The sequence below is a fragment of the Chiloscyllium punctatum genome, chromosome 4 (genome assembly GCF_047496795.1).
Source record: "Chiloscyllium punctatum isolate Juve2018m chromosome 4, sChiPun1.3, whole genome shotgun sequence".
Taxonomy (NCBI): domain Eukaryota; kingdom Metazoa; phylum Chordata; class Chondrichthyes; order Orectolobiformes; family Hemiscylliidae; genus Chiloscyllium; species Chiloscyllium punctatum.
This window is the reverse complement of record NC_092742.1, coordinates 77,737,651-77,752,463: the sequence shown is the minus strand read 5'-3', so window position 1 is coordinate 77,752,463 and position 14,813 is coordinate 77,737,651. Positions and strand designations below refer to the sequence as shown.

The 14,813-nt window shown below is 38.5% G+C and overlaps 1 protein-coding gene across 3 annotated transcripts in view; it reads left to right on the top strand.

Annotated features, from left to right (window-relative positions):
- fsip1 (fibrous sheath interacting protein 1) overlaps window positions 1–14,601 on the top strand; it is a 416,185-nt gene extending 401,584 nt beyond the window's left edge. For all 3 annotated transcript variants that reach the window (XM_072569083.1, XM_072569085.1, XM_072569084.1), the window contains 2 exons: window positions 9,642–10,194; window positions 11,846–14,601. In XM_072569083.1, coding sequence (XP_072425184.1) covers window positions 9,642–10,194; window positions 11,846–11,886 — 594 coding nt within the window. In that variant the 3' untranslated portion in view covers window positions 11,887–14,601. The remainder of the gene's footprint in view (window positions 1–9,641; window positions 10,195–11,845) is intronic.
- The last annotated feature ends 212 nt before the right edge of the window (window positions 14,602–14,813 follow it).

Sequence of the window (14,813 nt, the reverse complement as noted above, 5' to 3'; positions counted from 1 at the left end):
AGTCAGATTTATTTCTCTGTTTTCAAATATAGGAAACACATTAAGAACATCCAATGGTTATCTCCTAGACCCCAGCTTTGTCAAATACTGGAAATACTGAAATAGTATGGCGAAAATGCCCTACATTCTACATTTAAGAGATATTTTAAAGATTGAAAAATCAGGACATTAATGGATAAACCAAATTCTGAGAAACAAATTACAAAGAGAGGTATTTACTTCCCTTATTTATTGACTTTTCTATTAAAATATTTTTATCTTAAGTAATCCTGACTTTACTGACGAAGTTGGATGGGAGCAATTACTGTGAGTTAGACTGCAATGGAAATTCATCAAAAAACTGAGATGAAATGACGTATAAAGTTCAAGATAATGGCACCCCTATTGATCATCACTTCCTGCTGTCCGAATAAATAATGTATCCTACATGGTATCCTTTGATTATGTAATCAGTATTTTGGTGTCAGCCTTGACTTTATTGTCAACAGCACTGAATTTTGAGTTCACATCATAGAATGATACAATCCAGGAGGCCATTTGGTCCACTTTTCTCATTCTGTTTCTTTGGTTGAGTTCCCCAGATCATCTCACACAAGACTCCTTTTTTCTTGTCCTGTGATTGTTTTCTGTTCAAGCTTTATCCAATTGTCTTTTGAACTTTTTTACTGGATCTGATGGATTCCCGATCACAACAAATCACTATGTTCCCTCATTTATCGGCTGATTCTTTAACTAATTTAACTTAAATCTATGCCTACTAGTTACCCATCCTTCTGCCACTGGAAGGTTCTCCTCAAATAAATTTTCAAACCACCTACGAGCTTGAATACCTCAAATAAATCTACTCTTACTCTTCTCTATTCAAAGGAGAACCTCTTAGTTGTCCAAAGCTTGTAACCCCGGTGCAATTCAAGTTAATTTCATATGCATCCTCACCTAAATCTTGACATCCTTCCTAAAGTGTAATGCCCAGATGTGAACACGATGCTGCAGTTGATGCTGTGTCTCTACAGGTAGATGGTCACAGATTTCAGGCTATCACTGTCAAATACCTCACAATGTACTGCTTCGGTCGCCATGCCCTACCAGGGGAAGTCAAAGTCGTTAACCTGAACTGTTTCTCTTTTAGTTCCTTCCAAGGATCAGCAGCAGAGTTCAGTGACATCTCAAAAGTGGTTGCATAGCACTGTTATAGCATTCTTGGTGTTTTACAAATGGTTTCTGCTGCTATCCAAATCCATCCCCTGCTTCAGCTCCCAGCTGATCTCAGCAAACTTTTTCTGAATACAATATACATCAATGTGTTCTGAGGAAGGGTCACTGGACCCAACATGTTAATTCATATTCCTCTTCACAGATGCTGCCAGACCTGATGAACTTTTCCAGCAATTTCTGGTTTTGTTACTGATTTCTAGCATCTTCAATTCTTTGGTTTTTAATGTGTTTCCTCAGGTGGATGCTGTTCCAATAGTGACCATCATCCCTGGTGGCACTACTGTGACAGAAGAACTGTCAGTCCTCTGTTTGGCCAGCTCATGGGCTGGGACTCCAGATGACAGCAATAAGCTGCTAAGTTGACCTGCAATGTTTCCGGGGCTCCTGGATTGCTCCAGAAGTGATCCTGGATTTCTAGCCCATTCTTCGGTGCAACTCCAGAAATGTCCAGTCCCATGAATAAGCTCACTTTTCTGACAGCTGCCATGACTTATTCAAACTCTGCCAGTCTGAATTGCCTCAGATCTTCACAAGAATGCCCACAGACTTCTTGCTGGGTTTTGGGGCAAAGGGATATCATTTGAACACAACCGTCTATGGGAGCCCTGGACTGAGGCACAGAGATAATTTAACCAGTTGTTCAGTTGGATGACCGTTGACAGGACTATTGGGCCTCAAGTGGAGCTCAATCCTCATTGTGGATCGTGGTCCTATGCTGGTGGCCCTGCTGTGACATCTTACTTCCCTTTCTACTCTGGAAGTCTTTGGCACTAACTGCAGATCTCCCTCAGGATCCCAGGAGAAGAAGTCGTGGCTCTTGTAGGAGCCTCAGTGAGTCCCAGACGTCATTTTACCTGACTCTGGTCTCAGTGGCTAGTCTATTCAACAGTGAGATTTATTAAATAAAACACAAAATATCAGTCAGGATTTTGAGTTATCTCTGGGTATAAAATGGGCATCAGTGCAGATTTTTGTGATATGATGCAAACAACTGTAAATTCCCAATCCAGATGTTTTATTCAGAGTTGAAATATTACTTTGTTAGTCTTTATATATTAAGTGAGTCTTAGGAACGTAATTGACTTATAAAACCCCCAGACCAATTGTCATTTTCTAACCCTTAATTTCAGTGACTTCTGTTGTTTCAGGATTAAATCTCACTTAATGGGAAAATGTCTTCCTGTCAAAGTAACAAACCTATGCAAATTATGTGATGTTTATAATATTTTCTCATCACATTCCCAAAATACCTTTTGTACTTTAACATCTTTCAAACAATTCACTTTGATGGACAGGTATCAAATTACTCACTGGGAAAAACAAAGTAGAAATCTAATGATTCATAAATCCAGGACTGAAACCTTTTTCTCAAATTACTTACCCTCAAAACTTTGAAGACTACTGTAGTTATTTCTCTTTCCTGATCAGCATACAAAGTATGATCATGTTTTATTTCTATAATTTTGAAATAAGTCCTATAGTATGTTCAGGAGACACTATGATCCTTTTTGGTCTGTAATACAAGTTAAAGAATGATTGGGATAGTGACAAGGAATTGCAAGGCTGGAGTGTTCAAACTATTTTATGTAATTTTAATAGAAAATAAGTGGCTGTAATTCTTAGACAGATATTTCCTGAATGTCTCAACTCCAAGCCAGAATTCACAGCAGGAATATATGAGACATTGACAACTCAGAATTTCAGCTGCACCCAGCTGAGACTCAAAATCTAACCTATAGTCTCACATGGAATGTGGAATGCAGTTAAGAACAAAACCTTTGGAGGAAAGAGGGACAAGGGTCAATTGGTTCAGCAGGAAGTGGGGTGTGGGGGTATACTGATAATAACATGCATTGAATTCCTGCTGAAAGGTCATTGCAGAGACACAAGAGAGTGAGACACTCTGAATTTGTTCTGAGCAATACTTACAGTGAGGGTTGTGGTACTTGAGATTGAACCCGTTCTATCAGTGTGCCATCAGAGTAATTATAGCCTCCTCTTAATGACAGGCTGCAGTGACCCTAACTACTTCACCTTTATGCAGTCATTAAAGAGCTTTTATGTCTTGTTTACCCTTTTGAGATCTGTCTGGGACAGTGAGATTGTTCCACCGACTCTGTCAGCTGCCGCTTTTCAGCTTTTGGGCCTTACTCAACAAACGAGTCTGTGCTTAAGCAATCCTTTCATCTGATTTTTTTAAAACTTAAATTAGCGCAGGCTCAAAACTAAAATAGATTGAACAATGTCAAACGATCCTCTAGAACCGATGCTTATGGAGCGAGTGAATACAAATCATTGGCTGTCAACAGCTTTGTGAAAAGAATGCAGTGTTAAGTGGTCCAGTGTGATGTACCGAGGAATCCTATGCTAATCTCATCCTCGTTAACAATGGCCTTTGCATTTCGTAATCAAACTTAATGGGGAATATATAAAAAATTGAAGCAAGATATAGTTTGACTGTATTCTCAGATTCTCTTGAACATGTGTACTGTTTAAAGTTTACCAAATAATCTTTCTAAAATCTGAAACCACTGTTGAAAGTTTGGTTAATTCTTCTTCTGAGAAGAGCCTGTTGAACCTTAAAATAAGGATTTTTGAAGTGTATAGGAAATGCATATGATTGGATATACGCCACATGCCCAATCTAAGCATCCAACAAGTAGATACACAAATATTGCTGAAGAGAGAGGCATAACACCGAAAACTTCTTGTTTTGCATTCATCAGGACAACTGCAGAACTATCAAATATTGAACAATCACAATAATTTATACTACAGAGAGCTGAGTTGTTAATAAGTGAATTGTGATTGGCTGAGACATTGTCATGGAGAAAGCATTGAAGAGCTGGAGGGTTGCTAAGTCCCTGGCTAATTTAAATGAAAAAGCATATTCCTTTTATATGTTCAAACATTGTACCTTTTTTGAATTGCCAGGAGCTCAGGGGCCTTTGTTTCTGTGTTACTTTCTCCACAGCAACTCTTCAACAAATCAGAGTTGACTTGTCAACCAATCAGCATTCTTTTCTCCTGCAGTATAAATTGTTGTGATTGTTTGAAATTCAGTGTTTTTAAGCTCGTCCCGATGGGGACAAGTTAAAAAGATTTGGCAACATGTCTCTCTTTTCAGCAATATTCAAGTTCTATATGCCCAAATGACCAAATTTAGTTATATATGTGATCTGGTTTGTGTTATGTGCCTAAACAAAGTTGGAGTTGAATACAGTGTACAGATTTGTACTATATACTGAATTCAAGTGCGCAACAAGTCGACACACAATATGATTAGATGTGTGGTGTTTGCACATACATGCGTGCTTTCCACTCTGTGATTGCACTTTACAAACATCTACAAGTCATTTCAGACGTGGGAAGAATGCTTTATGTTCATCTTAATTTAGGGAAGCTGCTACATTGATTATCCTATCTTAGAATGTTGAATTTTCCAATTGGTTGTTTATTTCAAAATATTAAATTGATTAAAAATGAGAAGACAAGTGATTAAATTGTAAGAGATTTAGATATCTTGGAGCAAAAAGGTGTCCGCAAAACTACTAAACTGATAAAAAAAAATTCATGAGAAATGCATACAGAAATAATGCCATTGATTATTCCATAATAAAGCAAAGCTAAATCATTAGGCTTATAAGAGATTTGTCTTTATCCTTAAGAAAACTGGAGCTTCCAAATGATACATTAGTTGTAAAAGCTTTTTTGATCCAATTGTGGAACACATTGTGCTGTTTACATAGTATTACTGCTGCTGGACAATGAAATACCAGTTAGAAGCAGTGTGGGAAACTAATGTGTGTTTGTGCTGAGTCAATAATGTCATTATAGGTCATTCCCTGTTACTAAACTGGTGATAATGGGCTATTCTCTGTTGTTAAGATAATGTTACAAAAGCTCACACTTTAAATGTATTTAATTTCACTTAAATGCCCCCAATATCTACCTCGAATTTACAATGTAAAAATGGAATTTTAATTGCTCTAAATTCATTGAGATCCATAAAACCATTCCATTAAATCCAATCCTTATTGCATCTGACACCAAAATGTAATGAAAATATATATTGCAAGTCTCATTGTCTCAACAAAAATATAATTATCTAGTTACTTTTCTTGCAACAAGAGAAAGAATGCTAACTTGAATAGTTAAAGTTCGGTTTCATAGAACACAATCTGATAAGACTATCATTTTGGAGCAGCCTTTTGTTGCTTTCAGAAATTGAGTCCAACTGAGCACATGTGAAATGACACACCAACATATATAACAAACACTGAAAGAACTGTGGATGCTGCTTCCCTTCTGAGGAAGGGTCACCAGACCAAAACATTAGCCCTGATCTCTCGTCACAGATGCTGCCAGACCTGCTGAGCTTTCCTAGCAATTTTTGTTTTGGTTGTTGACACCAGCATTTGTAGTGGAGAGCAAGTTTTGAGAAGATTTGTAGCTCATGTTTGGGTTCTAGATGTAAATTTGCTTGCTGAGCTGGAAGGTTCATTTTCAGATATTTCGTCACCATACAAGGTAACATCATCAGTGAGCCTCCAGATGAAGCACTGGTGGCATGGCCCACTTCCTGTTTATGTGTTTAGGTTTCCTTGGGTTGGTGATGCCATTTCCTGTTCTTTTTCTCAGGGTGTGGAAAATGGGATCCAAATCAATGTTTGGTGATAGAGTTCCAGTTGGAATGCAATGTTTCTAGGAATTCTCATCTCTGTTTGGCTTGTCCTAGGATGGATGTATTGTCCCAGTCGAAGTCGTGTCCGTCCTCATCTGTATGTAAAGATACTAGTGAGAGTGTGTCATGTCTTTTGATGATGTTACCGAGTATGGTGACAAAACTTCTGAAAACGAACCTTCCAGCTCAGCAAGCAAACCTACATCCACAATACATAGTGGATGTTGGTAAGATAAAGATTGCCATATAAAAATTTTTAGAGTCTAGTAATAACATGCTAGGAGTTATATTTGTTCATAGATTCGATAGCACAGCAAAATCAGAGTACATTGAGCATATTTCTCTCTTCAACGTAAGAAAATTCAAGATAATAGTAGAAGGAAAATAATATTTGGTTAATAACAAATAGGTTACCAAATTGGAGTTTCTTTGATTACTTTTAAGGGTTAGAATCTTACAGAGCAGAAAGAGGCTAGTCAGTTCTTTATCCCAAAATTGGCTCTTTGATAGAACTATCCAGTTAGTTCCATGACCCTACTTTTTCCCCACAGGCCTGCACCTTTATTTTGCTTTTTTTTACTATATACTCAACTTCATTTGAAAGCTTTAATGAATTTGTTTTCACCATCCTGTTAGGCATTCATTCAAAAATATAATAATTTGCTGTACATGAAATATTCTCCGCAGTTGCTCTTTTGCCAATTACTTTGAAACCTGACCTTCTGGCAGTGTAGTTTGCTTTTCCTTATTTACTCCAGTAAACTCTTCTTGGGAAAAATATTTTTCACAGTAATTTCTTAATTACCACTTTGATGACCTTTTCTCATCTTGATGAGATCACACCAGATTAGCAACCTCATAAACCCCACCCAGGAAACACCAGAACTGCCCAGTAGGGGTCAATATTACAGATGTGAGAATTGATTGAAATATAACAATTCACACTCTTGCTCTCTTTGAGCTTATAAACCCCATTGAGTGTGTTTGGTTACAACAGTTAATAATGGATGGCAGATTAACATTGTGGTTAATAATTCTCCTGTAATAAACAAATTATCAGAATAAATTGCTTTAATACCTTCTCTTTGCTGACCTTGAACTCATGTTTATACTTTTAGGAGACAGTGAAGTCTGCAGATGCTGGAGATCAGAGTTGAGAGTGTGTTGCTGGAAAAGCACAGCAGGTCAGGCAGCATCCGAGGAGCAGGAGAATCAACGTTTCAGACCGAAGCCCTTCATCAGGAAACTCCGGCCCGACATGTTGATTTCCCTGCTCCTCGGATGCTGCCTGACCTGCTGTGCTTTTCCAGAAATGCACTCTCAACTTTGTACTTTTATACATTTCTACAGAAAGGGTATTGGCTTTACTTATAATATCTCTGTCATGCTCCACGAAGAAATATAACAAAATGTCCTCCTCAGGCCACCACATTTCCAAGCATGTTCCTTATTGTAAGAAACTCCAAGCTCGTCCAACATCAATTACAAATGTCATTTTTGATGTCTGATTATTGAAAGATTCATACCTTTCATTACTCTTACCTTACTCTTCATACTGTAGTGTTTCCATTTTGCATATTATACATGAGTGGCTGTCAAGCAAAGTCGGTCACATTTGACATGCAAAAGCTTTAGAATATATCTATTTAAACCTGCTCGAGCTATAGTCAGAAGGCAGTGGCTTTTAGAAACAGTAGCATTGATTGGAATTTTCACTGGCAAACATATGGAAACATGCTGGAATCAGTTTGGCTAATCTGCTTATGTTTAGAATTCTACATTCCCAGCGAGCTCCAATAACCTTGCATTCTTCTCCCTAACAAGATTCTATCTACCTTAACATTAAAAATAGTTAATGACCCCACCACCATCAAGGACAAGTGGAGGGGTAGGTAGTATTGTGGAGGCGTGGAGGCTGCAGAAAGAATTAGACAGGTTAGGTGAGTACGCAAAGAAGTGGCACATGAAACACAATGTGGGAAAGTGTGAGGTCATGCACTTTGGTAGGAAGAATAGAGGTGTGAACTATTTTCTAAATGTGGAGAAAGTGCAGAAATCTGAAGTGCAAAGGGTTTTGAGAGTCCTAGTCCAGGTTTCTCTTAAGGTAAACGTACAGGTTGAGTCAGTGGTTATGAAAGCAAATACAATGTTGTCATTCATCTTGAGAGGACTAGAATATGAAAGTAGGGATGTACTTTTGAGGCTTTATTAGGCTCTGGTCAGACCACATTTAGAGTATTGTGAGCAATTTTAGGCCTCATATCTCAGGAAAGATGTATTGGCCCAAGATCGGGTCTAGAGGAGGTTCACGTGAATGATTTCAGGAATGAAAGGCTTAACATATGAGGAAGGTTTGAGGATTCTGGAACTGTACTCGATTGAGTTTAGAAGGATGAGGAGGATCTGATTGAAACTTTCAGAATACCGAATGGTTTAGACAGAGTGGATGTTGGGAAGATGTTTCTATTGGTTGCAGCGATGAAGTCCCGAGGGCACAGCCTTAGAGTAAAGGAAAGACCTTCTCGAACGGAGGTAAGCAGAAACTTCTTAAGCCAGAGAGTGGTGAATCTATGGAATTCACAGCCACAGAAGGCTGTGAAGGCCAGGTCATTGAGTGTGTTTAAGACTGAGATAGATAGATTTTTCAACCCCATTCTCCCCATAACCTTTGAATCCCTTGACAATCAAGAATCTATCAGCCATGATTGAATGGCAGAGCAGACTCAGTGAGCCAAATGGCCTAATTTCTGTTTCTATGTCTTATGGTCTTATGGTCCGCATCACCTTTTTGAGGCGAAGTGTCCCAAAGTTGCGCAACTTTCTGAGAGCAAAAACGTTGCTTCATCTCTGGTCGAAAGGAGTAACTCCTAATTATAAAGAATGTCCCTTCAATCTGGACTCACTACCAAGAGGAAACATCATGTCTACATCCCCCTTGTCAAGACCTCTGAGGATCAAATCATACCTCTTTCTTCAAAGCTTCAGTGAAACCAAGCCCAGTCTGTCTAATTCTTCCTCATAAGGCAACCCACTCATCCCAGCTAATTGGGCGATTGTCTCTGTGGAGTTTGCAAGTTCTCCCCATGTCTGTGGGGATTTTCTCTGGGTGGTCCAGTTTCCTCCCACAGTCCAAAGATCGGCCATTTTAATTTGCCCTCATGTTCGGGGATGTGCAGCCTAGGTGAATTTGCCAATGGAAATTCAGGGGTATGGGGATTGGGGGAGATTGGTGGGGGGAGTGCGTGGATGTGGGATGCCTGCATACTTGGGTGTGATGCTCTTTGGAGGGTTGGTCTAACTTGATGAGCCAAATTGTGGCCTTTCACACTGTAGGGATTCTATGAAATATCCAGAAAATATTGACAACTTGAATGACACTTTTATCTTTTGAGCTGAAAAAGGATGTGGCATTGAGCTAACTAAACAGAAACAGAATCCCATTTATTTTTACATGCTACTGATTTCCTAGCAGGGTCTAACCACTTATTTATACATATTCTGTTCTGTACACTGTAAGCAGCTATATCACATAATTCGGAAAACTTTATGATAACATGTATCAGCTGTAATTTTTCCACTTTGCAGTGAGTTTCTCATGTGGAGGTCATTTTATTGTGAAGGAATTACCTTTTCTGTTTCATCTCTGTGTTTTTTGATTGCATAAAAGTTTGGGCATGCCTTAAAGAATCTTCAATATAGTTGATAAAATTTATTGTTGACTTGCTTAATCTTTTGTTTTCAGACTGGTGGTGTCCCATACATATCAAAAGACCAATTGACTTCCTTACTGGATGAATGCATCCGATGCCAAAGTTTAGGAAGAATATCTGGAAATGAAGATTTAGATTCTGACTCTGTTGCTTCTAGCTTTTTCTGTTCTCCAAGGCCTCAGTCGCTGACTGTCTACAATAGTCCACGGCTATCCGAAACCATTCTTTCCCAGCTTTTGGCAGATGCATACAACTCAGGTCTTTCCCCAGCTCCCAGTAGAGATGAAGGAGGGAGCAAAATATCAACTACTGATCTTGAAAGTGAAGACCCTGCATACTATCGCAACAAAGCCATGGTAAACATCAGCAGGTCAGCAGTATCAAGACCAGATGATAATATATCGGAGAGTGAATTGGGAGAGTGGATGGTGAGAAATAGTGGAGAATCCTACATGACCAGGGCACTAGAGATTAAACAAGCGAAGAAGCCTGTATTCCTGGATGATCCAAGTATTTATGAATTCACAGACCAGGAGCTTTCAATAAATGACAGCAGTCCCACCATTCCAAAGTTACCACACATAGGTACTATTAAAATCATATATGTGTTGAACCAAAAATAATCTTTTTAATATTTTGTATGTTCTGTAAAACTATTATTTAATTAAGTTCTGAGTTCTGAGGATAGGTCACTGGGCCCAAAACGTTAACTCTGATTTCTCTCCACTGGTACTGTCAGACCTGCTGAATTTCTCCAGAAATTTCTATTATTGTTTCTCATTTACAGTATTACAGTTTTGCAGGTTTTATTTTATAATTTAATTAAGCCAAATGAGACTAAGAAGATAAACAGCAACGTGTTTCTAACAAATGGTTGAGTTGCTGTTCCCTCCATGAATTTTCTTTAAGTTTCAAATAGGTTTCTCGTCATTCTCATTTAGATCTAATTAGTTCTGATAAACACATGCCAAGAACAGCCTGGGAAGAACTGCTGAACCACCCAGTTTGGCTAGACATCAATAATATCAGTTTAACCAATTGAACAGTTCAGTTTGCCAGGAGTCTTAACCAGGTGGGATTCCTACATTTTTTTATTTAAAACAAATGTGATTTACTTTATTGTTCTGCATGTGTTTGAAACAGTATGTTTACTTATTCTTAATCTGAATATATAAATTATTACAGATAATGATATGGTAAATTCACGTTCATTACCTATAGTCCCTTTGACTGTCCATTCAGAATATTGTCATTCACTTCCAGCCTTCTTTGTTGGATAAGGAGTGAAGAGAAAGGGAACTTGCATTCAGTGACCAACCTAAATCGAGCCCTTAATGGCTCGTAGTTAATAAACGTCTTTGCAGTTATTGTGAACATATCTATGTTTAGGCAGAACAAATTTTGGACCAAAGATCTATCTTGTGCTTGGCCATTATTTGTCATGTATATAATGTCACAACAGCCTTAGTAAATAATGTAGTGTTACAAGTTCATTTTCAATTGTCTTGTGCATTTTGTCCAGCATGTCTGCACAAGTATCAGCTCAAATTACAATTAAAACTGAAAATATGCTGATCAAGTAAAATGAACAGGAGAAGTTATGACCTTAATAAAAGAAAGCAGAAAGAATTTGCTTTTATATTGCCACAATCTGGTATAATTACAACACCAAAGTGATTGATACTGGAATCCGAGGACACAGTGACAGAGATACGGTATGAGAATATATTGGTGATAGCATGAAAAGGAACGCATGACTTTTCTCAGTACATAAGTAATAAAAGTGTAGTCAAAGGAAGGATGGGAATGATGAGTTAAAAAAGGGAGTATTTTTCTGGAGACACAGACCATGGTTAAGATATTAAATAAATACTTTGCATCTGCTTTTATCACGAAAGAGAACATTGCCAATAGCCATTCTTTCAGTTTATGCTTAAAAACAACATGTGTTGGTAGGCAAACTGAGGTAGGTCTTTCCTTTACCCAGTTTTGCCTTTCTGGCAATGGTCACTGGAAAATGATTAGCAAAGGTAACTTCATCTGATTTTTCTTCTCCCTATTCCGGGAATGATGATGCCAGTCGGCACTCCCACTATCTTAGAATATTTCTGGAATGGTTCCCATGACCTTCCTGGTCTGCATATCTCAATGAGAGAGCACATTGATTCAGTGTTTATTGAGAAATTCTGGTACTGGATTTGATTCACACTCTTGAATATCCCTTTATTTCTTGCAGATGATGAAACTATTGCTGACACTGGCATGGAACAAAAGTGACTACAGTTTATGGGAACCACAGAGCTTAATGTCAGAAATTTATGAAGTGGTCTTTATTAAAGAATGACAAGTCTACTCCTGAGAAAACATTGTTGCAGCCAATCACTCTGGTATTCTGATTTTTAATATTTAAATTGCCTGGTCTATCAGCCAGAGCTGACTGACATATTGAATGAGACAAGTCATTTGAAAGCAATTATGTAATCTATTTGCTGTTTATTGAACTAAAACTTGCTTTTGTCAAGGACCATGGTACTATACCTTAGTTAAATGGAATACAATTATCCGTAAAAAAACTAATGTTCTTTCTACCAGTTCTGGAAAATAAATCAACCTTGATACAGCCTTATGAGATCAGCCAATTTTGGTAGACAGTCGAGAGAATATCCATTCAGCTGATGTGTCTGTATTAGCACCAAATGCTGCTAAATGTATGCACTGTGCTCAAGCATTGGGAACCCTGCTAGACCTTCAGGAAGCACAGAAAGGATGTCAGACCTTGGAGACTGTGCAGTGGAGATTTATTGGAAAGGTACCAGGGATAAGGAACTTCAGATTTGATAGGGAACCAAAGAAGTCAAAGTTGTTCTCTTACAGCAAGGAAAATTACAGTGATTTACTAAAGGTGTTGAAAATGATGCAGGATTTTGGTAGAGTAAATAAATAAAAAATAGGAGGTTCCAATGGAATGTTTCATTTCTTGCCTTATACTTCTTAAATTCTTCTTAACAGTTTTCTTACTCTTTATTTCTTAAACTTTACTGTCTTTTCACTCATTGTAGGTAAAACAAATCTATGATTCTAGAGGGCAACATTTTTAGGCCAAGTCACAATTTGCACCTTGTGCACATTGATTCTGTTGGAGATAAGCAGCATATAATTTAGTTGCTGACATTTCACCCTCGTGATAGTAACATTGGACTGAGTGGCTCCACATTACTGGATTCCTCTGCACTCTGCAGAGAGCCAAGATCACATATGGTGCTGCCAGCCTTCTGTTCTTAAAAGGCAGAGTGTCCCTTTAAAAAGGAAGATGCACTGGAATACAGGAGATGGTTGCTGCAATTTTAAACAAGAAAAATGGAACACTTGGGTAGAAGCAAGGCTGAAGTGTCATGTTTATGGCACTGCAGCTTTTTATGGGGAATGATTTGGAGATGCCGATGTTGGACTATTGTTATCACACAACACTAGGTTATAGTCCAACAGGTTTAATTGGAAGCACACTAGCTTTTGGAGCAACGCTCCTTCATCAGGTGAACAAATGAGATAGTTCCTTGGGTTTGATAGAGACAGAATGGGAGGTCCTGATGACCTTCCACAGAAGGGATTCGAAACAGGTTGTCAGGGATGTCAGTTCCCAGAGTCTGGAGCTGGCAGCTGAGCCCTAAGTTCTAATGGCCTCATGCAAGATTAGTAAATTAAAGCCCTAGTCTCTGCAAAACCAGTCTCCCATAGTATTCAATGCACCACATTGCAATCACACAGCCATCAGTAAAGTTCGGCACTTGGGACTTGTCCCTAACAATCAAGTACTCCAACATCACCCTTGTACAGCAATCAAGGTTGGGTACATCAGCAGATCAACCAATCAGCCTTGTTGAGAAGAAAAGGCATTGTGCTCTGAAGGAGTTGGACCAGTATCAAGGATTCACCATGTGTAAATAAAGTGTGACTTGGTGACAGGGAAACAAATAGAAAGGGCATTGTGCAGAATTTTCTCTCGCACAGCATCTGCTGCACTTCCCTGTTGTCCTGCAGACCTAGAAACAGTGGAACTCTAACCACCATGCCTGTTACAACATTGTCTGGACAAATCCTCTTCATTCCATGTCAAGTTAGAGCCACATGCCTGACATAAGAACATAAGAACTAGGAGCAAGAGTGGGCCATGTGGCTCTTCGAGCCTGCTCCGCTGATCTTTTTGTGGACTCAACTCCACTTACCCGCACTCGCACCATATCCCTTCATCCCTTTATTGTTCAAAACAAAACCTAACTTAGCTTTAAAAATGTTTATTGAAGTAACATCAACCACTTCAGGGGCAAGGAATTCCATAGATTAACAACACTTTGGATAAAGAAGTTCATTCTCAATTCAGTCCTAAATCTGCTCCCCCTAATTTTGAAGCTATTCCTCTTGTCATAGAACAATTCCAGATACTCACCACACACCCTACTTCTTCATAATAGCATATGTTCTTCAATTTCACCCTTGCTCTTTAACATCACTATTGCTGAGTTCCTCTTACAACAGAATGCTTTGTCTAGGATGAGAGATTTCCATATTTGCTGAATGGACATAGACATAGAATGCCTACAGTGTGGAAGCAGGCCATTTGGCCCATCAAGTCCACACCAACCCTCCAAATAGCATCCCACCAGACCAATCATATCTCTGTAACTATACATTTCTAGTGGTCCTATGTAGCACAATGGGTTACTGGGCTGTGGACTATCAGGGAGAGCAAATGTTGAGTTCCCCTTTTAGTAGAGTGCAAAGAGCAGATTACACTCCGAACAGTTGACGCAATGCTGGGCACTCTTAAGAAGACGTTGATACAATGGGCATGAATTGCATGCCCAAATATTCCAGTCTTCTTAAATAAACCAATAAAGACGAGTAACTGATAACCTTATTCCTTTGAGGTTCAGTTGTCAGTATCCATGTTACAAGGTTAATTGTAATCATACCTGTAATGTGTAATGAATAATAAATGAGTCAAGATTAAAAATTGGTGTTTCTAATTGAAGGGTAACACGTCGTGGTCATCTGTAACATTTTATAGAGTCTGGGCTAGTTCCTGCAAATTGGAGGGTAACTAATGTAATCCCTCTATTCAAAAAGGGAGGCAAAGAGAAAACCCAAAGTATATACCAGTCAGCCTGTATTTATTAGTGCTGACATTCATTATTTAAAGATTTACT